General features: G+C 43.0%; 1 protein-coding gene across 1 annotated transcript in view; it reads left to right on the top strand.

Moving 5' to 3' along the window:
• The window catches only part of LOC133557816 (dynein axonemal heavy chain 9-like), a 363,451-nt gene that overhangs the window by 285,085 nt on the left and 52,407 nt on the right, over positions 1-25,959 (top strand). Inside the window, exon 46 of the mRNA XM_061908637.1 lies at positions 16,629-16,856. Coding sequence (XP_061764621.1) covers positions 16,629-16,856 — 228 coding nt within the window. The remainder of the gene's footprint in view (positions 1-16,628; positions 16,857-25,959) is intronic.

Raw genomic sequence — 25,959 nt, 5'->3', positions numbered from 1 at the left:
TTCTTTGTCATTTCTGTGATGGTAATATTAACTTCACTAACTGCTTTTTTGCTATCATTTTTACTACTATATTTGTACATATTAGAGATGAGCGGTTTGCGGTCTCATCCGCGGAGTCCGCGGATAAACCGCGGGTCGGGCGGGTGACATGACGAAAAAATTGAATTTAATTAGATTCGGGCGGGTGGCGGTTGAACGATCCGTAAATATACATGGTTCTGGGATCTCCTCTCTGAGCTGTAACCTTATCGTGGTAGAGGAGTTTGCGTGTCCCAATGATCCTAGGAGTTATGTTGTCCGGGGGCATAAAGCCCCTTGGTAGGGTCTCCCAAGGAAAACAGGTTCTAGGTGAGGGATCAGACAAAGAGCAGCTCGAAGACCTTTATGAAGAACAAAGAGCATGGACCCAGATTTCCCTCGCCCGGACGTGGGTCACCGGGGCCCCCCTCTGAAGCCAGGCCCGGAGGTGGGGCACGATGGCGAGCGCCTGGTGGCCGGGCCTGTTCCCATGGGGCCCGGCCGGGCACAGCCCGAAGAGGCAACGTGGGTCACCCCTCCAATGGGCTCACCACCCATAGCAGGGGCCATAGAGGTCGGATGCAATGTGAGCCGAAGGCAGGGCACTTGGCGGTCCGATCCTCGGCTACAGAAGCTAGCTCTTGGGACGTGGAACGTCACTACTCTGGGGGGGAAAGAGCCTGAGCTAGTGCGCGAAGTCGAGAAATTCCGGCTGGATATAGTCGGACTCACTTCGACGCACAGCAAGGGCTCTGGAACCACTTCTCTCGAGAGGGATTGGACCCTTTTCCACTCTGGCGTTGCCGGCAGTGAGAGGCGACGGGCTGGGGTGGCAATTCTTGTTTCTCCCCGGCTCAAAGCCTGTACTTTGGAGTGCAACCCGGTGGACGAAAGGGTATCAACCCCCCGCCTTCGGGTGGGGGGACGGGTCCTGACTGTTGTTTGTGCTTAAGCACCAAACAGCAGTTCAGAGTACCCACCCTTTTTGGGAACACTCGAGGGAGTACTGGAAAGTGCTCCCCCGGGTGATTCCCTTGTCCTACTGGGAGACTTCAACGCTCACGTTGGCAACGACAGTGAAACCTGGAGAGGTGTGATTGGGAAGAATGGCCGCCCGGATCTGAACCCGAGTGGTGTTTTGTTATTGGACTTTAGTGCTCGTCACGGATTGTCCATAACAAACACCATGTTCAAACATAAGGGTGTCCATATGTGCACTTGGCACCAGGACACTCTAGGCCGCAGTTCCATGATCGACTTTGTAGTTGTGTCATCGGATTTGCAGCCTTATGTTTTGGACACTCGGGTGAAGAGAGGGGCGGAGCTTTCTACCAATCACCACCTGGTGGAGAGTTGGCTGTGATGGCGGGAGAGGATGCCGGACAGACCCGGCAGGCCCAAACGCATTGTGAGGGTCTGCTGGGAACGTCTGGCAGAGTCTCCTGTCAGACAAAGTTTCAATTCCCACCTCCGGAAGAACTTTGAACATGTCACGAGGGAGGTGCTGGACATTGAGTCCGAGTGGACCATGTTCCGCACCTCTATTTTCGAGGCTGTGGCCGCAAGGTAGTTAGTGCCTGTCGGGGCGGCAATCCTAAAACCCCTTGGTGGACACCAGCGCTGAGAGATGCCGTCAAGCTGAAGAAGGAGTTCTATCGGGTCCTTTTGGCTCATAGGACTCCGGAGGCAGTGGACGGGTACCGACAGGCCAAGCGGTGTGCAGCTTCAGCGGTCGCGGAGGCAAAACCTCGGACATGGGAGGAGTTCGGGGAAGCCATAGAAAACGACTTCCGGACGGCTTCGAAGCGATTCTGGACCACCGCCCGCCGCCTCAGGAAGGGGAAGCAGTGCACTATCAACACCGTGTATGGTGCGGATGGTGTTCTGCTGACCTCAACTGCTGGATCGGTTCGCAGCCGAGTGTGAAGCGACCGGAATGAGAATCAGCACTTCCAAGTCAGAGTCCATGGTTCTCGCCCGGAAAAGGGTGGAATGCCATCTCCGGGTTGGGGAGGAGACCCTGCCCCAAGTGGAGGAGTTCAAGTACCTAGGAGTCTTGTTCACGAGTGAGGGAAGAGTGGATCGTGAGATCGACAGGCGGATTGGTGCGGCGTCTTCAGTAATGCGGACGTTGTACCGATCCGTTGTGGTGAAGAAGGAGCTGAGCCGGAAGGCAAAGCTCTCAATTTACCGGTCGATCTACGTTCCCATCCTCACCTATGGTCATGAGCTTTGGGTCATGACCGAAAGGATAAGATCACGGGTACAAGCGGCCGAAATGAGTTTCCTCCGCCGTGTGGCGGGGCTCTCTCTTAGAGATAGGGTGAGAAGCTCTGCCATCCGGGAGGGACTCAAAGTAAAGCCGCTGCTCCTTCACATCGAGAGGAGCCAGATGAGGTGGTTCGGGCATCTGGTCAGGATGCCACCCGAACGCCTCCCTAGGGAGGTGTTAAGAGCACGTCCAACCGGTAGGAGGCCACGGGGAAGACCCAGGACACGTTGGGAAGACTATGTCTCCCGGCTGGCCCGGGAACGCCTCGGGATCCCCCGGGAAGAGCTAGACGAAGTGGCTGGGGAGAGGGAAGTCTGGGTTTCCCTGCTTAGGCTGTTGCCCCCGCGACCTGACCTCGGATAAGCGGAAGATGATGGATGGATGGATGGATGGGTTCTGCGATCGGTATCCTTTGCCATTCAAAGAACCACTTAAGACCCGTGTCACAAAGCGAAGAAGACAGTAGAAGACGCTAATATTCTCTAGAATGACTGCCGGCTGTCACCCAGTTAATAAGTATTAGGGCGTGCTATGAAGCCATTGGCTTTGTCGCCTTCCACAGCATGTACAATCTGCTTGTCATGTTGTGTGTGGATTCCGCAGCAACACGCACACGACTGCAAGGCATACTGGGTGACACAGAGTACACTAATGGTTGTGATATAAACAATTTTAACACTCTTAGTAATATGCGCCATGCTGTAAAGCCACACCAAACAAGATTGACAAACACATTTCGGGAGAATATCCTCCCAGTAACACAACATAAACACAGCAAATACCCAGAATCCTTTGTATCCATGATAATTCCTGACTATTTTATACACCCCGCTAGCAGCACCCCCCCCCCCCCCCCCCCGTGCGTCGGTAAGGTGGGCGGGGTTGGGGGCGCGGGGGTGTAAGATATATTCAGGTTTTGTCACGGATACAAAGGATTCTGGGTATTTGTTGTGTTGCGTTTATGTTGTGTTACTGTTAGGATGTTCTCCCGAAATGTGTTTGTCAATCTTGTTTGGTGTGGCTTCACAGCGTGGCGCATATTAGTAAGTGTTAAAGTTGTTTATATCACAACCATCAGTGTACTCTGTATCACCCTGTATGCCTTGCAATCTTGTACATATGATTGCAGAAGCTGCACACAACATGTTGCCGGACTAACAATCGGTTTGTACATGTTGTTGAAGGTGTCAAAGGCAATGGCTTCACAACACGCTCTTATTCTTGTCATCAGGATGAACATTATTGGATACACGCGAGAACGTTAGCGACTCCCATTGTCTTCATTGCTCTGTGAAATGGGTTTAAATAGCTCTGTGAGTGGTAAAGGGTGCCCGACCTCTGATGTATTTCAGCGGGCGGGTGGCGGGCGGTTGCGATTCTGATAAAATGTTGGTTTGGATGGATGGCGGGTTGATGACAACTTTGGTGATGCGGTTGCGGATGATCCGCGCATCTCTAGTACATATCGTATTTGCTGATGTTGTTGTCTGCTCTTGCCCCCGCAATTTCCCCCTCTGTCTTACTTTTTTTCTTGTATCTATCCCCTCCTGCCGCGGTCCGGCTGCACCAAACATAAAATAAATCAATTTAATAAAGTCAAATACAAATAAGGCAGCAAGAGAAGTATCCCACTCTTCTGTTTTGTAAAGTAAATCTGTACAGCAAATATGATTATCTACATCAACAATACGATTTACCTGAGTGGCTGGAAAGGACATGTCTAAAAAAATAATTTATAAAAAGGTCTGCAGGGAATATATGTAGGTGGAGGAGCAAGATATGTTGCTTATGCAAGTTACATTACACTTGGGTAATTTCAGCTTTTATCTAACACAAAAAGAATTCATGGACATCGCCTCATTAGTCCCAGCTTGCTATCGAGAAGCAGTGCTAATTAACTAACAAAAAACAGGTGGAAACACATATTATTACAAAGCCAAATGTCCCTGTCTGGGATTATTTTACCTTCAAACTGAATGCGTAACATGAGCCCATCAACGCAATTTTTTCATTGTTTACCTTATTAGGATAATTAAGTTATTGACCTTCCAATTACAATATTAAATAATACTCCTGTAATACAAATAGGTTCATTGAGTTTGAAAAGGCTACTTTCATTATTATTAAATACTATGATTACATTAGTGCTTAATTTGGAAGCAAAATAATGCTGGCAGTAATGACGTTTATCTGCAATAATTTGTAGGACAATTTAACGTCCAGGAAAACGTGTTTTCGGTCTAGGTGATACCTGCCTGGCTAAGCCCCGGACTTGAATCTGGGCCCTTCAACTGAGACTGGTAGCTGCCGTGCTAAAAAACTGAGTTGTCAACTCGGTATCCAGGATGGCTCTTAGGGTTGACAGGGAGTGGAGTTTACCAACTTACAGGCACAATGGCTTGAATCCGTTACACAGGTCTACTGTATACAATTAATACAAGAAAACATTGTTATTCACAATTTTTTGGGGTTATCTGGAAGTTTAATAATTTGGATTGAGAGTAAAGTGTGATGATTGACAGGCGGAATCGTTTAATTGGCTATTGTGTATGTTGGTGTACAAAGTTAGAACAGTAGATGCTTGGAATGCTACATCCCGCCTCATGCTGTGGCAAAAGCGGTAAAAGGAATGCATGTCAGAAAAATGCACATTTCAGCAAACGTGTCTGGCTGGCTAACTTTTCAAAACCTGGCTGAAGCCCGTTGATTGTAAACCCAGAGAGAAATTCTGCAGCCTGTGCAAAAATATGTCCAAACTTTGTTCAATGGACATCAGTGCAGTGAAATCACACATGCTACTTTATTAACTAATCACAAGTCGGCGACTGAATGGGAAGTGCACTTTTTTTGGAATTTTACCTATCATTCACAATCATTATGAGAGACAAAAAGACAAAAGTTTAGTTTTTTTTCGCTTTCTAACCTACAAACCCCGTTTCCATATAAGTTGGGAAATTGTGTTAGATGTAAATATAAACAGAATACAATGATTTGCAAATCATGTTCAACCCATATTCAGTTGAATATGCTACAAAGACAACATATTTGATGTTCAAACTGATAAACATTTTTTTTGTGCAAATAATCATTAACTTTAGTGACAAAGAAGTTGGGAAAGGTGGCAATAAATACTGATATAGTTAAAGAATGCTCATCAAACACTTATTTGGAACATCCCACAGGTGTGCAGGCTAATTGGGAACAGGTGGGTGCCATGATTGGGTATAAAAACAGCTTCCCAAAAAATGCTCAGTCTTTCAGAAGAAAGAATGGGGCGAGGTACACCTCTTTGTCCACAACTGCGTGAGCAAATAGTCAAACAGTTTAAGAACAACGTTTCTCAAAGTGCAATTGCAAGAAATTTAGGGTCCATAATATCATCAAAACGTTCAGAGAATCTGGAGAAATCACTCCACGTAAGCGGCATGGCCGGAAACCAACATTGAATGACCGTGACCTCTAATCCCTCAGACGGCACTGTAACAAAAACCGACATCAATCTCTAAAGGATATCACCACATGGGCTCAAGAACACTTCAGAAAACCACTGTCACTAAATACAGTTCGTTGCTACATCTGTAAGTGCAAGTTAAAGCTCTACTATGCAAGCGAAAGCCATTTATCAACAACATCCAGGGCCTGAGATCATCTAAGATGGATTGGTGCAAGTGGAAAAGTGTTCTGTGGTATGACGAGTCCACATTTCAAATTGTTGTTGAAAATATTTGACATCGAGTCATTCGGACCAAAGGGGAAGCGAACCATCCAGACTGTTATCGACGCAAAGTTAAAAAGCCAGCATCTGTGATGGTATGGGGGTGCATTAGTGCCCAAGGCATGGGTAACTTACACATCTGTGAAGGCAAAATTAATGCTGAAAGGCACATATAGGTTTTGGAACAACATATGCTGCTATCTAAGCGCCGTCTTTTTCATGGACGCCCCTGCTTATTTCAGCAAGACAATGCCAAGCCACATTCAACATGTGTTATAACAGCATGGCTTTGTAAAAAAAAGAGTGCAGGTACTTTCCTGGCCCGTCTGCAGTCTAGACCTGTCTCCCATCGAAAATGTGTGGCGCATTTTGAAGCGTAAATTACGACAGCGTAGACCCCTGGCTGTTAAACGATTGTGTATATCATGATCAATATAAAATGTGACTCACTATCACTATCTGTTTGGTCCAGCTTGCCGGTGACGGGTTTTTTTTCTTGGTTCTTTGGGGTAAGCATGCCATTTATGTTGAAGTAGCTTGTCTTCAAATTCCACATTTTGCAGCTTCGATTAACTTTCACCTACTCTCATGGCTTCTGTCTGCTCTAACGTCTCCACTTCCTTTGTGCTCGCTTCTAGAAGCAGGAGTTCACCCTCCATATGTTTAGCTTCTAAAAGATAAGGCAGTGAATGCTCATTTGTGCAAAAATAGTCGTCCTTGTTGTTTGGTACCAAGTCTGCCATGATTAGAACACACACACGACTTTGTACCCCGAAGTAGTGAAGTGAAGTGAAGTGAATTATATTTATATAGCGCTTTTTCTCTAGTGACTCAAAGCGCTTTACATAGTGAAACCCAATATCTAAGTTACATTCAAACCAGTGTGGGTGGCACTGGGAGCAGGTGGGTAAAGTGTCTTGCCCAAGGACACAACGGCAGTGACTAGGTTGGCAGAAGCGGGAATCGAACCTGCAACCCCCAAGTTGCTGGCACGGCCACTCTACCAACCGAGCTAAACCGCCCATTTGATGCCAGAAGTCTGATGTGTGTTGCTATGAAAACGGAAATCAATGCGCCGAGGAATTACTTCCGGCTGTGCTTAAAATTACCAAAATATGGTAAATATTGTACATATTACATATTGTTATGAAGATGTCTGTTATTACATAATATATATATACTTGCAGTGTGTATAAAAATATATATTACATATTGTTATAAAGGTGTCTGTTACTACATCATATATATACTTGCAGTGTGTATATAAACCATTACTTATTGTTATGAAGGTGTTTGTTACTAAATTTTTTATATATACTTAGTGTGTATACAAAACAAATTACATATTGTTATGAAAGTGTCTGTTACTACAACTTGCAGTGTGTATATAAAACATTACTTATTGTTATGAACGTGTCTGTTACTACAGTATATATATACTTACAGTGTGTATACAAAATATTGGAGCGTTTTGAAGTTGTTTTAGAGCAGGGGTCACCAACGTGGTGCCCACGGGCACCAGGTAGCCCGTAAGGACCAGATGAGTCGCCCGCTGGCCTGTTCAAAAAATAGCTCAAATAGCAGCACTTACCAGTGAGCTGCCTCTATTTTTTAAATTGTATTTATTTACTAGCAAGCTGGTCTCGCTTTGCTCGACATTTTAAATTCTAAGAGAGACAAAACTCAAATAGAATTAGAAAATCCAAGAAAATATTTTTAAAGACTTGGTCTTCACTTGTTTAAATAAAATCATTTATTATTTTACTTTGCTTCTTAAAGCTTTCAGAAAGACAATTTTAGAGAAAAAATACAACCTTAAAAAGGATTTTAGGGTTTTTAAACACATATATCTTTTTGCCTTTTAAATTACTTCCTCTTCTTTCCTGACAATTTAAAATTTAAAGCCCACCAGGCTGCACCAAACATTTGGTGCCTTGTTGACACAGAAAAGTACAGTGGTGTATGCGCAGCAGCTATGAAGGTTGCAAGCCCGTTTGGTTCAACTTATCTTTGTGAATCAGCCTTTTCTGACATGAACTTCATCAAGAACAAACACAGAACACGCCTCACTGATGCACATCTGCAAGACTCACTCAGAGTTGCAGTGTCAAGTTACACACCACAGTACACCACACTAGTTTAAAGCATGCAATGCCAGGCTTCCTACTAACTGACAAAGAAACAGATAACAGATTTGGTGTCCAGTTCAAAGGAAATAATTTATTTAAAAATTTGAGAGTTGACTTTTGTATTTTACATGAGTTATTATTTGTACAAACATGGTGCAAAGTAATTCATGATTTGTTAAAAAATGTCAGTGGCTAGCTAATTAAAATGGGATATTGTGATTTCACAAGATTGTCTTAAAAGTGATCATTTGGAAATGTTCAATTTGAAAAATTTGCACTAGAGAAAATATAAAAATAAAGTGTTGCATATTGATATTTATCTGTTTGTATATATATTTGTGAGAAATCATTAAGATGATCAGTGTTTCCACAAAGAGAAAATATTAGTTGTTAATAAATACATGGAGTTAAAGGTAAATTGAGCAAGTTGGCTATTTCTGGCAATTTATTTAAGTGTGTATCAAACTGGTAGCCCTTTGCATTAATCAGTACCCAAGAAGTAGCTCTTGGTTTCAAAAAGGTTGGTGACCCCTGTTTTAGAGGGCTTTGAAGGCGGTGACTCCCACCGCACCTTCCAAGTTTTTTTTTTTTTGTTTTTTTTAATCAGCCTAAAATTACATTTTTAAAAAGACATGCATGTTCTTGTCTTTCATAATGATTGTGAAAAAATCGCCCCCAAAATGCAATTGCCCTTTAAAGGCATGCAGCAGTTAACGGTGTCAAATTTATTTGTGTATTTATCAAAGCAACTTCTGCTGTTGCCACCACAACTGGCAGGTGCTGCTTCCACTACAGAAAAAGAAAGAAATACAAATACATTCTCAGACTAAACAGTCCTGTGAGTCAATTCTAATTCACTCAAAGTTAATGTAAACTGTTCAACTATTCAAGATTATCATTGTCAAATTCTTGCAATGTTGTCCATACAGACAGTTGTAAGCTTTTGAATATATATAATAATTATTACCATGGCCGTTAATTTGTTTTAAGTGACATTGAAATGCATTAAATTAGATTTGCTGATACCTCTAGACACCCCGACTGTCCTTTTTGTCACTCCCGCCTAAAATAAAATAGTTTTACTTGATTTAGATTAAGCTGCCAGTCATTTTGTTAGCTCCTGCAGTGTGCAGTTTGTCCCCAAGTCTCGTCCATAGTGTTTCGGTGACAGTCCAATATCTAACTGCCAAAGCTGTGCAGTTATCAATAGTAGTGCTTCTGGGCACGCATGGATTTACCCCAACAGGTAGAATCATTATTTTGCAGTTTTCTAATCCGAATTCAAAAGACAAAAAAGATGTTTGTTTATTGACTCGCGGGTGTATCCATCTTTCTTTACTTCTACACGGTGTAGCCATAGGATGAATGGTTTCATTAGTGTTACAGACTGTGAAGATAGTCTCACACTTCTTCTGTTGGCCTCTTTATTGCCTATTTAAGCCACGGGGAAAGGGTTGATGAAAAAGTACTTGAATTTAGACTTCTAATTTGTAGACCCATTCATTAGTCTCTCAGGCGTCAAGACAAAAACATACTTATCACCTTGTCTCCCCGAGCTAGTTTCTTAGACATTTCTCTCTTGCTTTTGGTATAAAGAGACTTTATGGTTGATGGTTTCAGTTTATTTCCAACATTCATCCAGTTACAATATGATAGATCTTATATTTCCATTTTCTCACCCCTTTTCCATGTGATAGCAATTACTAGCACATTTGTTCACTTCCTGTTCTCAATTTGTATACAATTTAAATCCACTACAAATAAAGTTCTCAATAAATAGTTAAATAAGTTGTAAATTACATAATAAGATGAATAAAATTGTCAAATTTTTCAATTAACCTTCACATGTTTATCAGGATTACTCTTGTTTGTACTTTGTAAACTCTTTGTTTGTTTGACTGATTTGCCATAATTCAATTCCACATACTGATATACTAAAAGTGTTAAGTGTTAGACATGCATACAATTGTTTTAGATTACATTTTCCTCAAAGGTTATAACTTTCATCTTTTGTTGAGAAGAATTGTTGTGTATTCTTAGGTAGCAGGATATAGTTTGCTTTGTACATACAGAGGGGCAAAAAAGTATTTAGTCAGCCACCAATTGTGCAAGTTCTCCCACTTAAAATGATGACAGAGGTCTGTAATTTTCATCATAGGTACACTTCAACTGTGAGAGACAGAATCCAGGATTTCACATTTTAGGAATTTTAAAGCATTTATTTGTAAATTATGGTGGAAAACAAGTACTTAGTCACTTCAAACAAGGAAGATCTCTGGCTCTCACAGACCTGTAACTTCTTCTTTAAGAAGCTCTTCTGTCCTCCACTTGTTACCTGTATTAATGGAACCTGTTTGAACGTGTTATCTGTATAAAAGACACCTGTCCACAGCCTCAAACAGTCAGACTCCAAACTCCACTATGGCCAAGACCAAAGAGCTGTCAAAGGACACCAGGAAAAGAATTGTAGACCCGCACCAGACTGGGAAGAGTGAATCTACAATAGGCAAGCAGCTTGGTGTGAAAAAATCAACTGTGGGAGCAATTATCAGAAAATGGAAGACATACAAGACCACTGATAATCTCCCTCGATCCGGGGCTCCACACAAGATCTCATCCCGTGGGGTCAAAATGATCATGAGAACGGTGAGCAAAAATCCCAGAACCACACGGGGTGACCTGGTGAATGACCTGCAGAGAGCTGGGACCAAAGTAAAAAGGTTACCATCAGTAACACACTACGCCGACAGGGAATCAAATCCTCCAGTGCCAGACGTGTCCCCCAGCTTAAGCCAGTGCATGTCCAGGCCCGTCTGAAGTTTGCCAGAGAGCACATGGATGATACAGCAGAGGATTGGGAGAATGTCATGTGGTCAGATGAAACCAAAATAGAACTTTTTGGTATAAACTCAACTCGTCGTGTTTGAAGGAAGAAGAATACTGAGTTGCATCCCAAGAACACCGCGCCTACTGTGAAGCATGGGGGTGGAAACATCATGTTTTGGGGCTGTTTTTCTGCTAAGGGGACAGGACGATTGATCCGCGTTAAGGAAAGAATGAATGGGGCCATGTATCGTGAGATTTTGAGCCAAAACCTCCCTCCATCAGTGAGAGCTTTGAATTGTTGACCAAATACTAATTTTCCACCATAAATAACAAATGAATTCTTTAAAATTCCTACAATGTTAATTCCTGGATTTTTTTTTACATTCTGTCTCTCACAGTTGAAGTGTACCTATGATGAAAATTACAGACCTCCGTCATCATTTTAAGTGGGAGAACTTGCACAATCTGTGGCTGACTAAATACTTTTTGCCCCACTGTAATTCTGGCTGTTTGCAAATGCATCAAATATTTTTTTTTTGTCCTTTCCAGCCACTCGGGCAAATCATATTGTTGATATAGATGCCCATATCCGCTGTACAGATTTACTTTACAAAAGAGAAGTGTGGTATACTACTCTTATTGTCTTATTTGTATTTGACTTTATTAGATGCATATATATTAATGTTTGGCGTAGCCGGACCAGAGCAGGAGGGGATAAAAACAATGGTAAATGGGTTATACTTGTATAGCGCTTTTCTACCTTCAAGGTACTCAAATCACTTTGACACTATTTCCACATTCACCCATTCATACACACATTCACACAGAGACATCCTGGATGAAAACCAACCTGATTGCGCTTGAGAGGTGCTACTAAGAGGAATGGAAAAATAATGAATGGGCAAAACTGCTCAAAAATAGGTGTGCCAGCCTTGTGTAATTGCTGGCTAAGGTGCGTCAACAAAGTATTTAGCAAAGGTTGTAAAACGTATGTACATTTGAATTGTAATATTTTTATTTTTATTAAATGTAGTGAATAAAATCAATGGGGTTTTGTCCGTACGGTTTTCAGGACAAAACTGAATTAATTCAATTTTGGAATAAAGCCATATATATTTATAACAAAATGTGAAAAAAGTGAATGGTTGTGGATACTTTGTTGGTGCACTGTAACTTTACTAATGTCGTTTTTAAAAAGATTGAACCATTTTGGTCCCAGTATTTGGTCCCTAGGGTATCCCGCAAGATATATTTTGGGTTGTAGACATTTATTAATTAAGATATTATGATTATTTGTCTCAAAGGCTTTTTAGATCCATAAACACTGCAGCTGCACACTGTTTACAGTCTATTGCATCTGTAATCTCTTCCTCTTCCATTATTTTTGATTAATGCCACTGATTTGGAAATTTGGGTTTTGTGTCCATATTGGTTACTGTCCAATCTGTTGTAAAATGGTTTCAGTAAGTTTAGAAAAATGCGTAAGTACGGAAACGGGTATATAGTTTGTAAACTGGTGTAAGACGTTTACTGAAGCTCAGATATAGGGAAGCTATATGCGACCCATTAAGATTTTGAATCACATTTTTTTTTAATATGATTGTATTTAAACTATTTAACACTGAAGCTTTTGCCGGCAACATGATATGTACTGGGCTTCACGGTGGCAGAGGGGTTAGTGCGTCTGCCTCACAATACGAAGTTCCTGCAGTCCTGGGTTCAAATCCAGGCTCGGGATCTTCCTGTGTGGAGTTTGCATGTTCTCCCCGTGAATGCGTGGGTTCCCTCCGGGTACTCCGGCTTCCTCCCAATTCCAAAGACATGCACCTGGGGATAGGTTGATTGGCAACACTAAATTGGCCCTAGTGTGTGAATGTTGTCTGTCTATCTGTGTTGGCCCTGCGATGAGGTGACGACTTGTCCAGGGTGTACCCCGCCTTCCGCCCGATTGTAGCTGAGATAGGCGCCAGCGCCCCCCGCGACCCCAAAAGGGAATAAGCGGTAGAAGATGGATGGATGGATGGATGATATGTACTGCAAATTCGAAGCGGAAATACTGCAATTCTTAAACCATTCAATTAATCAATATAATTCCAACGATTTCTGTAGCTAAAAAGTGCTATTTACAGTGATATACATGCCATTTTGGTAATCATTCGATACAAAGCAGAGTGATTTGATTAGCAATGAGAGTGAGCCTGTGCGATGGAGAGAGGCGGAGAAGGAAGCTTTATCTGACAAGGTTATGCGGAAAAGGGTTACTTTATCAGATATTTGAGTGTTTCTTTACCGTAGATTTTTTTTTTCTCCTCGTTTTTGGTTGCATTTTTGTTTAGTCATAAACATGTCAAGGAGGTCCGTACCCAGCTGATTCAAGGATGTAAAGATCATCTAGATCCCAAGAAATAGGTTAAAAGACCTCCCAAAAAATACTGATGCACAGTTCTAATATGTTTTAATGTTTTATGGCCTGTTTCATTGTTCAAATTGTAAATCCTATCCTGATCACAGTCCTAATCCCAATTATATGAAAAATGGTCAAATTTATTTGGTTTTTGTGAATTGGTCTGTTGCGTACCCAGGTATACTGTAACACTTTAATTATGCAGTAATGCAAAATAACTGCCACCTGTATCAACACATAGCCCATGAGTCTAAAATGTTTTTAGACTCTTTTTTTTTTTTTTAATGTTGCTTAAAAAAAACTGACATTCCTCTTTCTGCTAACCTCAGTCATCATAAGGAAGATTAAATATGAAGAGCAAATGGAAATGAGAAAGTAAAGAGGCTTATGAATTAATGACTGGAGTTATTAGTGCTGTAATTAGATTTAGGGAATGGGCAGTGCTGCATGGTTAAATTTGTTGGGCGGTAAGGCGGGCATGGCTGAATGCTTATCATTCACAGGATGTCCTGTAAGTGTCAAGACAGTTGAGATGGAAAATTGAGCTCATCCAAGCCTGTGTGATCGTACAAGTCAGCTCCGCTGCCCGTGTTGCACTCTTGAGATGAATTTGCAGAAAAGCCAGGCTGAAGTTTTACCCGCCAACCACGGCTTAATGTCAGCACCCTGGAAATGTGTTTCGAGTGCTGTGTACCATTTAATTTAGTGCCACATCAAAGTCAGTGTGGCCAGCTGGGAGTATGGACTTTTCTTTTTTAATTGCTCATTTTGCTGGTTGTCGTTGACATGGGCAGAAGAGTGCCATTCACACTAGCATGCAATCTATTTCTTAAATGAGGCAAATTCTGAAAATTTTTACCTAATGACCTGCATCACAAACAAGTGCTGCCATACTGTAATCAAGTAAGTACTGTCGTTGCAAAGACAGCGGTCACTTGCTCCTCAATTCCTTAGCGAGTCTTGCCATCCATGTCCAGTCAACTTCGCCACCCTGGCTGAGCCCCGCCGGCGGCATCAATCATTCATCAGCTCTCGGAGGAGAATTTGCATTAATTTACTTTCGCGTGAGCAAACCATGTTTTTTTGACATGATGGATTATCAGTCTTTCTACACATTTCTATCAAATAAGTTCAACAATCAACTGTCCTTCCAAAACATCTTATTAAGTCTGGCAGACAGATCATTGCAAGTTTATTTAAAGAAGAACAAGACAAGAAGGAGTCTGATGATAAAAATAATTAAAGGCCTACTGAAACCCACTACTACCGACCACGCAGTCTGATAGTTCATATATCAATGATGAAATATTAACATTGCAACACATGCCAATACGGCCGGTTTAGTTTACTAAGTTACAATTTTAAATTTCCCGCGGAGTTTCTTGTTGAAAACGTCGCAGAATGGTGACGTGTCTTTGTGACGTTTTTGGTTGGAGGGGACATATTATCTCAGCACTACTTATGGCTAAAAGTCGTCTCTTTTCATCGCATAATTACACAGTAATTTGGACATCTGTGTTGCTGAATCTTTTGCAATTTGTTCAATTAATAATGGAGATTATAAAGAACAATGCTGTTGGTGGAAAGCGATGTATTGCAGCTGTCTTTAGCACCGAGACACAGCCGGTGTTTCTTTGTTTGTTGTGAAGCTTTAACACAGAGCGGTCAAGCGAACATGTTTGTCTACGTCAGGGGTGTCAAACTCAAATACAGAGAGGGCCAAAATTTAAAACTGAACAAAGCCGCGGTCCAAGGTTGAACAAATTAACCTTTTAGGTGTTAGCGTGTATTGTAGCGTCCCGGAAGAGTTAGTGCTGCAAGGGTTTCTGGGTGTTAGTTGTGTTTTGTTACGGTGCGGATGTTCTCCCGAAATGTGTTTGTCATTCTTGTTTGGTGTGGGTTCACAGTGTGGTGCATATTTCTAACAGTGTTAAAGTTGTTTATCCGGCCATCCTCAGTGTGACCTGTATAGCTGTTGACGAAGTATGCTTTGCATTCACTTATGAGTGTGTACAAGCTGCTTATATCATGAGGCTTGGCCGGCACGCTATTTGTATGGAGGATAAGCGGACGTGACGACAGGTTGTAGAGAACGTTATAGGCATTGCCTTTAAGGCATGGCCCCCAATATTGTTGTCCGGGTGGAAATTGGGAGATATTCACGAGAATGGTTGCCCAGGGAGATTTTCAGGAGGGGCACTGAACTTCGGGAGTCTCCCGGGAAAATCGGGAGGGTTGGCAAGTATGAGCATTAGTGGTGAATGCGGTGTTACAGCAACACCGCCTCTGTATAATACCGACGGGCCAGCTCTAATGTTAATTTGATATTGCCTCCAGGGCCAAATGAAATTACAACTTGGCCCGCGGGCCAGAGTTTGACACCCATGGTCTACGTCAACCAGCATGTTTTTGGGATGGGAAAATTGTGATATTAAGTCGGCTCTTACCGGAGACGTCAGTGGATTGTGCGTCCTCCTGCAGTAGCTGTCAAAAAAGGCAGCTGTGAGCCTGGCTCCTCGGCTTCTCTCTGAGACACTGGCGTGTTCACCGCAGCCATCCGACTTTGAGGTATGTCTTTACAATCTCACTAAAACACTATTAAAACAATAAGCAGAGAAGGGATCTTCCCGAAATATCCTAGTAAATCTGAAACGCTCACACTGCCAACGCCCGGAGCCGTCGCTTTTTATTTATATTTTTATTTTATTTATTTTTCTAGTCCTTCATTATCAATATCCTCATCCACAAATCTTTCATCCTCGCTCAAATTAATGGGGAAATTGTCGCTTTCTCTGTCCGAATTGCTCTTACTGCTGGTGGCTCACATTATAAACAATGTGAGGATGTGAGGAGCCCTCACACCGGTGACGTCGTGCGCACATACTTCCGATAAAGGCAAGGCTTTTTTATTAGCGACCAAAAGTTGCGAAATTTATCGTAGATGTTCTCTACTAAATTATTTCAGCAAAATATGGCAATATCGCAAAATGATCAAGTATGACACATAGAATGGACCTGCTATCCCCGTTTAAGTAAGAAAATTTAATTTCAGTAGGCCTTTAATAACATGAATTAAAAAGTAATTAATTCATCACAAATACTCCATTGCAAACTGCAATTATTTCACAACTTAAATACATTGTCCTGATAATGATCAAAATCTAAGGACGAACAAAACTGTTACATCTTTTCTGGTATTATGCAGCCCAAAATGGAAGTCAACCCTTGTTTTACTGGTTCTGATTACTACCTCTGTCCTTACAGAATATCCATCTGGTTGCACGCTGGCTAAGCAATCTGGAAAAACTTCTCGAAAAGCGAGCAGAGGGAAGCCATGAGAACTTCCGGGTGTTTGTCAGCGCCGAGCCTTCATCCACCCCTGAGGGTCACATCATTCCACAGGGAATCTTGGAGAATTCTATCAAGATAACCAGCGAGCCACCAACAGGCATGCATGCCAACCTGCACAAGGCCCTGGACAACTTCAACCAGGTAAACCGTGCCGTGTGATTTACTCCAAAGATTAAAGCCATCCTGTAATTACTATGATGTTTTTCCGCTTTTCTGACTTAAAATGAAGGACATTGATGTTAACAATTCCAAAGCATCAAATAATAAGGTTCATAAATTTGGGTGTGAGCTTGCATGCAGTATTGGATGCTTCTGAATGTCGTCTTTTACAGTGTTTTTATACAAACCCCAAAACCAGTGAAGTTGGCACGTTGTGTAAATCGTTAATAAAACGGAATACAATGATTTGTAAATCCTTTTCAACCTATATTCATTTGAATAGACTGCAAAGACAAGATATTTAATGTTTGAAATGGTAAACTTTATTCTTTGCAATTATTAGCTCATTTGGAAATTGATGCCTGCAACACGTTTTAAAAAAGCTAGCACAAGTGGCAAAAAAGACTGAGAAAGTTGAGGAATGCTCATCAAACAATTATTTGGAACATCCCACAAGTGAACAGGCTAATTGGGAACAGGTGGGTGCCATGATTGGGTATAAAAGCAGCTTCCATGAAATGCTGAGTCATTCACAAACAAGGTTTGGCTGAGGGTCACCACTTGGTGAACAAATGCGTGATCAAATTGTCCAACAATTTAAAAACAACATTTCTCAATGAGATTTTTAGGGATTTCACCATCCGTGGTCCATAATATCATCAAAAGGTTCAGAGAATAGGGAGAAATCACTGCACCTAAGCCATGATATTATGGACCTTCAATCACTCAGGTGGTACTGAATCAAAAAGCGACATCAGTGTTTAAAGGATATCACCACATGGGCTCAGGAACACTTCAGAAAATCACTGTCAGTAACTACAGTTTTTCGCTACATCTCTAAGTGGAAGTTAAAACTCTACTATGCAAAGGGAAAGCCATTCATCAACAACACCCAGAAACGCTGCCAGCTTCGCTGGGCCAGAGCTTATCTAAGATGGACTGATGAAAAGTGTTCTGCTGTCTGACGAGTCCAAATTTCAAATTGTTTTTGGAAACTTTGGACGTTGTGTCCTCTGGAACAAAGAGGAAAATAACCATCCAGACTGTTATCGACGCAAAGTTCAAAAGCCAGCGTCTGTGATGGTAGGGGGTGTATTAGTGCCCAAGGCATGGGTAACTTACACATCTGTGAAGGCACCATTAATACTTGAAGGTGCATATAGGTTTAGGAACAGTATATGCTGCCATCCAAGCAACGTCATCATGGACGTCCCTGCTTATTTCAGCAAGACAATGCCAAGCCAGGTGTTACAACAGCGTGGCTTCATAGTAAAAGAGTGCGGGTACCAAACTGGCCTGCCTGTAGTCCAGACATGTCTCCCATTGAAAACATGTGGTTCAATATGAAGCGTAGTACCACAACAAAGACCCCTGACTGTTGAACAACTTAAGCTGTACATCAAGTAAAAGCTTTAAAAATGGGGGTCCTCAGTTCCCATCCATCCATTCCTTTTCTAACGCTTGTCCCTTTTGGGGTGTCGGGGGGTGATGGAGCCTTTCCCAATTGTTGTTAAAAGGAAAGGCCATGTAACACACTGGTAAAAATGCCCCTGTGCCAACTTGTTTGCAATGTGTTGCTGCTATCCAATTCTAAGTAAATGATTATTTGCAATAAAAAATGAAGTTTCTCAGTTGGAACATTAAATATATTGTATTTGCAGGGTATTCAATTGAATATAAGTTAAAAATTATTTGCAAATTATTGTATTCTGTTTTTATTTACGAATTACACAACGTGCCAACATTACTGGTTTTGAATTTTTTAAAAGTAGGCCATTTGTGATTATAATAATAATAATAATAATGGATTAGATTTATTTTGCACTTTCCTATTATTAGATACTCAAAGCGCTCACAGAGAAGTGGGAACCCATCATTCATTCACACCTGGTGGTGGTAAGCTACATCAGTAGCCACAGCTGCCCTTGGGTAGACTGACAGAAGCGTGGCTGCCAGTTTGCGCCTACGGCCCCTCCGACCACCACCAATCATTCATTCATCATTCATTCACCGGTGTGAGTGGCACCGGGGGCAAAGGGTGAAGTGTCCTGCCCAAGGACACAACGGCAGCGACTTTGATGTCCATAGGTGGGAAGCGAACCTGCAACCCTCAGGTTTCTGGCACGGCCGCTCTACCCACTACGCCATGCCGCCCCACAAATGATGTCACAGATTGACTTATGTGGCCATCCTTGTATCCACTGTCGGCCAGCCTCCTCCCCTGGTGGCTCATGTTGAGCATTTCCCTGCCTTCAAACATGTCAAGTCAACTTGATGCCGAAGAGCTCAATTTTAGTCTCATCGGATCATATTTCATTCTCCCAAGCCTTGTTTGAGTCAATTCAGGTGTTCACTGTCACTCATCAGACGAGCCTGTACATGTGTCTTCTTGAAGAGGGGGACCCTGCGGGCTCTGCAGGGATTCAATGTGTTCTAGCAAAATGTGTTATTAATGCTTTCCTGTTGACATCATTAACCAGCTCCTCCACTGTGATTCAGGACTATTCCCTCAACTTCCCCATAATCCTTTCTTGCATGGTTTTGCAGAGGAAGGGTGATTGACTGTTATCTTGTATTTATTACATTTATGCACTATTTTATTAATAATGGGATAGGTTGATTGGCAACACTAAATGGTCCCTAGGGTGTGAATGTGAGTGTGAATGTTGTCTATCTGTGGTGGCTCTGCGATGAGGTGGCGACTTGTCCAGGGTGTACAGCGCCTTCTGCCTGATTGTGGCTAAGATAGGCTCCAGCGCCTCCGTGACCCCGAAGGGAATAAGCGAGAGAAAATGGATGTATGGATGGATCTCTTTCTCACCACCAAGTTCTCTGTTGATTTTCTTGTATCCCATTCCGGACTTGCGCAGGTCTGCCATTTTGCGTTGAAGTCTTTTCACAGTGCTTTGGTCTTGCAGATGTTTGAATGAAAAAGACTGTTTCTTTGTGTCAGTTTATTGTCCACAAAATATTATCCTCATATGGAGGAAATAATTATTGCTGGTTGGTTGGGGATCATATCGGGAGCAATAATTATTTCACCCACAGTATGTATTTTGTTCTGAAAATTACCTACTTGGGGCCTCTTATTGACTATAAATGGTAGCTTCTGAAATATTATATCTCCATTATTCTTAACTACCTTGTGTGCATCTTTTTGCTTGAAACGTGTGTTTCTGGTTGATCGTAGATAGAAAAAACAATCAAAAACATTTTTATGTTTATTTTAAACAGGACTACTTGAGCTATTTTTATTTTCTGTTTTTCATACTCTGGTGAACTTCACTGCCTGTTTTTAACATATTTACTTGTTTTCTAAGACTGGCAGGTGAGACAGCACATTCATTTCAGTTTTGCCCTCAAGGTGCCAATTTGCCAAAATGAAGCCCCGAGCAGATGGTCCGTTCACACTGTTTGTAACAGTTGAGACCTGTGGAGGACAGATGTGAATGTGGCACATGCCACCAGTAAACAACTGAAGTCACTTTCACACTTTCTGTTTTGTATTTGAGAATATCCAACCTTTTGTTGAGTGAAGCTTGCTTCTTTTGCTTTAATACATTTTCATCTTGTTCTGTCACATTGCACAAAAATTAACTTAAATATCACATACCGCATTTTTCCGAGTATGAGTCGCTCCGAAGTATAAGTCGCACCTGCCAGAAATGCATAACAAACAAGGAAAAAAACATATATAAGTCGCACTGGAGTATAAGTCGCATTTTTGGGGGAAATGTATTTGATAAAACCCAACACCAACAAAAAACATTTGAAAGGCAATTTAAAATAAATAAAGAATAGTGAACAACAGGCTGAATAAGTGTACGTCATATGACGCATAAATAACCAACTGAGAAGGTGCCTGGTATGTTAACGTAACATATTATGGTAAGAGTCATTCAAATAACTATAACATATAGAACATGCTATACGTTTACAAGCAATCTGTCACTCCTAATCGCTAAATCCCATGAAATATTATATGTCTAGTCTCTTATGTGAATGAGCTAAATAATATTATCTGATATTTTACGGTAATGTGTTAAGAATTTCACACATAAGTCGCTCCTGAGTATAAGTTGCACCCCTGGGCAAACTGTGAAAAAAACTGCGACTTATAGTCCGAAAAATAAGGTACATTACATGGGTGACATTTTGCTTCTATAATTTAGCTTCAATTGTTATGAACCTGCACCCTTAGAAAATTAGTTAATGAAAAAGTGCAGTGCACTCAGTATTTCAATGACTTTTCATTACTTGACTTCTTACTGTGTCCATATTCATGATCTTTACTTAGTTGCTGATGTTGCAGCAAGGGGAAACATGCGTGTAAGCCCTGCTTTATGTAGTGCAATAAGGTCAACTGCGGTCGTAAGCTTTTTTTTTTTGTCCTATTCAGCTACTCAGGCAAATCATATTGTTAATGTAGAAGCCCATATTTGCTGTACAGATTTACTTTACAAAAATAAGTGGTTTTGATTGATTGAAACTTTTATTAGTAGATTGCACAGTACAGTCCTTATTCCGTAAAATTGACCACTAAATGGTGACACCCGAATACGTTTTTTAACTTGTTGAAGTCGGGGTCCACGTTAATGAATTCATGGTAAGTGTGTGATACTTCTCCTGTTGCCTTTTTTGTATTTGACTATATTAAAGGGATTTATTGTATGTTTGGTACAGCCGGACTAGATTAGGAGGGGATACAAATAACGGGGGAAAGGAAGACAGAGCTCCAGTGCAGGGACAAGAGAGGGATAGGACAAAGGGACAACAACAACAAATACAGTATGTACAAATATGATACAAAAATTGATTGCAAAGAAGCAGTTACTAAAGTAAATATTAATAACAGAAATTACAATGAACATTACTACACTACAAATGGAGCAATACAAATACCAATCGAAATAACACTAATGATAATGAATAACAATAATTATCTCTATTACCAACTATACAATTGTTTGAAATGCAACACTACATACTGTGTATATAATGATAGTTTGAATTACAAAAGAAAACAGATAAATAGGAGAGTAAGAGAAGCGAACCATATTAACCTTGTAGATTGTTATAGTAACAATAGGTTAAGCTTTGTCAGTGAGCTGTGTTTTTACCCAGTTTCCCATAGGGGAACAATGTTAACATAGGTTTGATGAAACGTGATTATATGCATGAGTTTATGTCTGCATATGTGCATGTATATGTACAGCATGTGTATATGCATGTTTGTTCAGTGAATTTGTGTGTGGATGTACGTACTGTATTTGTGTATGTATGTGGGAGCGTAGAGACCTATGTATGTGGGTAAGTACCAATGTGTGTGTGTATATATGTATGAATGAATGTACATATGTGTGTATATACACTATATTGCCAAAAGTATTTGGCCACCCATCCAAATGATCAGAATCAGGTGTCCTAATCACTTGGCCCGGCCATAGGTGTATATAATTAATATAATTAAGCACTTATGCATGGAGACTGTTTATACAAACATTTGTGAAAAAATGGGCTTCTCTCTTGAGTCCAGTGATTTCCAGCGTGGAACTGTCATAGGATGCTACCTGTGCATCAAATCCAGTCGTGAAATTTCCTCGCTCCTAAATATTCCAATGATGGACGAGTCTGGGTTTGAAGGTTGCCAGGAGAACGATACATTTCGGACTGCATTATGTAGAGTGTGAAACATGGTGGAGGAATTATGGTGTGGGGTTGTTTTTCAGGAGTTGGTCTTGGACTCAGTAAAAGAAACTTTGAATGTTCCAGGATACTAAAATATTTTAAACAATTCCATGCTACCAACCTTGTGGGAACAGTTTGGAGCGGGCCCCTTCCTCTTCCAACATGACTGTACACCAGTTCACAAAGCAAGGTCCATAAAGACATGGATGACAGAGTCTGGTGTGGATAATCTTGACTGCCTTGCACAGAGTCCTGACCTGAACCCAATCGAACATTTTTGGGATGAATTATAACAGAGACTGAGAGCCAGGCCTTCTCGACCAACATCAGTGTGTGACCTCACCAATGCATTTTTGGAAGAATGGTCGAAAATTCCTATAAACACAAAGCTTTCCCAGAAGATTTGAAGCTGTAATAGCTACAAAAAGTGGACCCACATCATATTGAAGCCTATGGATTAGGAAAGGGATGAAACTTCAAGTTCATATGTGAGTCAAGGCAGGTGGCCAAATACTTTTGGCAATATAGTGTATGTATGTATGTATGTATGTATAATTGTATGTAAGGGAGTATGTATGTATGAAGAGGGGCGTGGTTCACACGTTCCCTGTGGGCAGGGTGTGTGCAGGGGCCGGCCATGAAGCAGCAGACAGGTGAGTGGATATCTCAGCTGGAATGAGTTATCTAATCACCTGTTCCCTTTATCAGCAGCGTCGGACACCCTTAGTGAGGGGGGAGATGGAGAACGAGAGTCGAGGCCGCCTGAAAGAGCTGAAAAGCCAAACGGACTTTGCACAATTGATTGTCATTAAACATATTGTAAAACGCTGCGCAAGGGTGTGGTGCTTTCCCTGTGGTCACAGCACGAACCCGAGACAGAGACACTCAAAAGATGTCGGCACCGGCCCCTCTGCAGGCACTGGGCCAAGTGCTGGTCGAAGTGTCAGCAGCGAGCCGGCAGCAGACACTAGTACTGAGGGCACTAATGGAGAGAGCAGAGGCAGCAGGAGGGGTGTCTACCATGAAGCGCATGGTAGGGGGGATAGACCCCCAGACATTCCTCGATGTCTTCGAGGCGACAGCAACGTCGGGCATATGGCCGGAGGAGGAATGGGGCGCAAAGCTGCTGCCGCTCCTGTTGGGGGAGGCGCAGCAGGCGGCGTTGAGTCTCCCGGCCTCCGCCCGCATGCAGTATGCCAACTTGAACCGGTTCGCCATATTGGACCGGTTCGGCAGCAGCCCCGAGGATCACCGCCAGAAATTTCGCGCGATGAAGTTGGAAACAGAAGGCCGGCTAGTTGTCTTGGCGTACCAGTTGAGGGACGCACCAACCCGGTGGCTCCAGCCCAACGGACAGGACCCGAAAACGCTGGAAGCCGTCATATTGGAGCAATTCATTGACGCCATCCCGACCAGAACCTCCGCATGGGTGCGGTACCACAGCCCCCCAGACTTCAAAGCAGCGGTGAGACAAGCGGAGGAACACCTGGCTGTCCAGCGGGAGGCGACACCAAAGACGGCCGAGGGACCCACCCCAGCACTCAGCTGTCGACTCGCCCCGCTATGGGGGAGGGAGTTTCCCTCGCAGATGGCACCTCAAAAACCAGGGCCGGTGTGCTGGAGGTGCGGAAAGCCCGGACACGTGCGTCGGGAGTGCTCCATGATTAAGGTGGGGCAGGTGATGTGGGTTGTCGGGCCTCCAGCACACGCCCCCGGTAAGGGTGCAAGGGGGTACATACCGGTTGATGGTGGATCCGGGCTGCAAACAGTCCATGATCCACCAAATCCTGGTTCGACCCGGTGCCTTGAGGCAGGCAACACGGGTGAAAATTAGGTGTATTCATGGGGATGTGCACGAATACCCTATTGTGCCAGTGGAAATTGCATATAAAAACAAAACCATAATGTCAAGATTGCCGTAAGCGCGCAATTTACGCACCCCGTAATTCTAGGGACGAATTGGCCGGGATTCAACCATCTGGTGACACAATGTGTGGGGGTGCGTTCACGGACAGTAGGCGAGGGGAGTATCTGCGCCGTTCTCAGCGGCGACGGGGCTTCATCCGGGACTGCCGAGCGGGAACCGGTGGGGGCTTCGCGGAGGGCCCCCCCCGGCTCCTCGGTGGCCACCTACGGAGGACTTTCCCCTCGAGCAGTCCCGTGATGAAACCTTGGGCGAGGCCTGGGACCAGGTGGATTATATTGACAGTCAGACGTTGCGCCCGGGGAAAGCGTGGGTATTCCCCCATTTTTCAATTATTCGGGATAGGTTATACCGAGTGGGCCGTGACACGCAAACCGGAGAAGAACACACCCAGTTGTTGGTGCCAAAACGCCACCGGGAAATAGTTTTCCAGGTGGCGCATGGTAATCCAATGTCTGGACATTTAGGGTATGATAAGACACTCAATTGGGTCATGGTCCGATTCTATTGGCCAGGCCTCCCGGCATACGTGCGCCGTTGGTGCGCTGCCGGCCCAGACTGCCAGCTGGTGAATCCAGCAGCCACCCAAGGGCGCCTTTGCGCCCATTGTCGCTCATGGAGGTCCGTTCGAGAGAATTGCGATGGACCTCATCGGACCATTTCACCCGAGCACACGGGGATACAGCTTTGTGTTGGTCCTGGTGGATTACGCGACTCGGTATCCCGAAGCAGTGCCCTTGCGCTCTATCTCTGCCAAGAGTGTTGCGCAAGCGCTGTTTCAGGTCATCTCCCGAGTTGGAATCCCGAAAGAGATTCTGACTGACCAGGGCACGTCCTTTATGTCGCGCACAATTAAAGAACTATACAGGTTATTGGGAATTAAAGCGATGCGCACCAACATGTACCATTCACAAATGGATGGGCTGGTGGAGAGATTAAATAAAACGCTGAAAACCATGATCCATAAGTTTATGCACGAGGACAAACAGAATTGGGATAAATGGTTGGACCCCCTAATGTTTGCGATTCGGGAGAGACCCCAGGTCTCAGTTGGTTTTGCACCGTCTGAGTTATTGTACGGCCAGAGGCCTCGCGGAGTGCTGGACGTCATTAAAGAAAGCTGGGAGGACAAACAGAATTGGGATAAATGGTTGGACCCCCTAATGTTTGCGATTCGGGAGACACCCCAGGTCTCAGTTGGTTTTGCACCGTCTGAGTTATTGTACGGCCAGAGGCCTCGCGGAGTGCTGGACGTCATTAAAGAAAGCTGGGAGGAGGGTCCAAGCTCCAACAAAAATGAAATACAGTACGTCATGGACATGCGATCAAAACTCCACCAGGAGTCACGTGAGAATTTTCCCCGTGCCCAAGAGCGTCAGCGGCACACGTATAACAAGGGGACCCAACTACGCAAATTCACACCGGGAGAAAAAGTGCATGTATCGCTTCCAACCTCAAGCTCCAAATTACTTG

Source organism: Nerophis ophidion, linkage group LG08, assembly GCF_033978795.1.
Source record: "Nerophis ophidion isolate RoL-2023_Sa linkage group LG08, RoL_Noph_v1.0, whole genome shotgun sequence".
NCBI classification, from domain to species: Eukaryota; Metazoa; Chordata; class Actinopteri; order Syngnathiformes; family Syngnathidae; genus Nerophis; species Nerophis ophidion.
The sequence above is the reverse complement of the archived record's forward strand: the minus strand, read 5'-3'. Positions and strand labels throughout refer to the sequence as shown.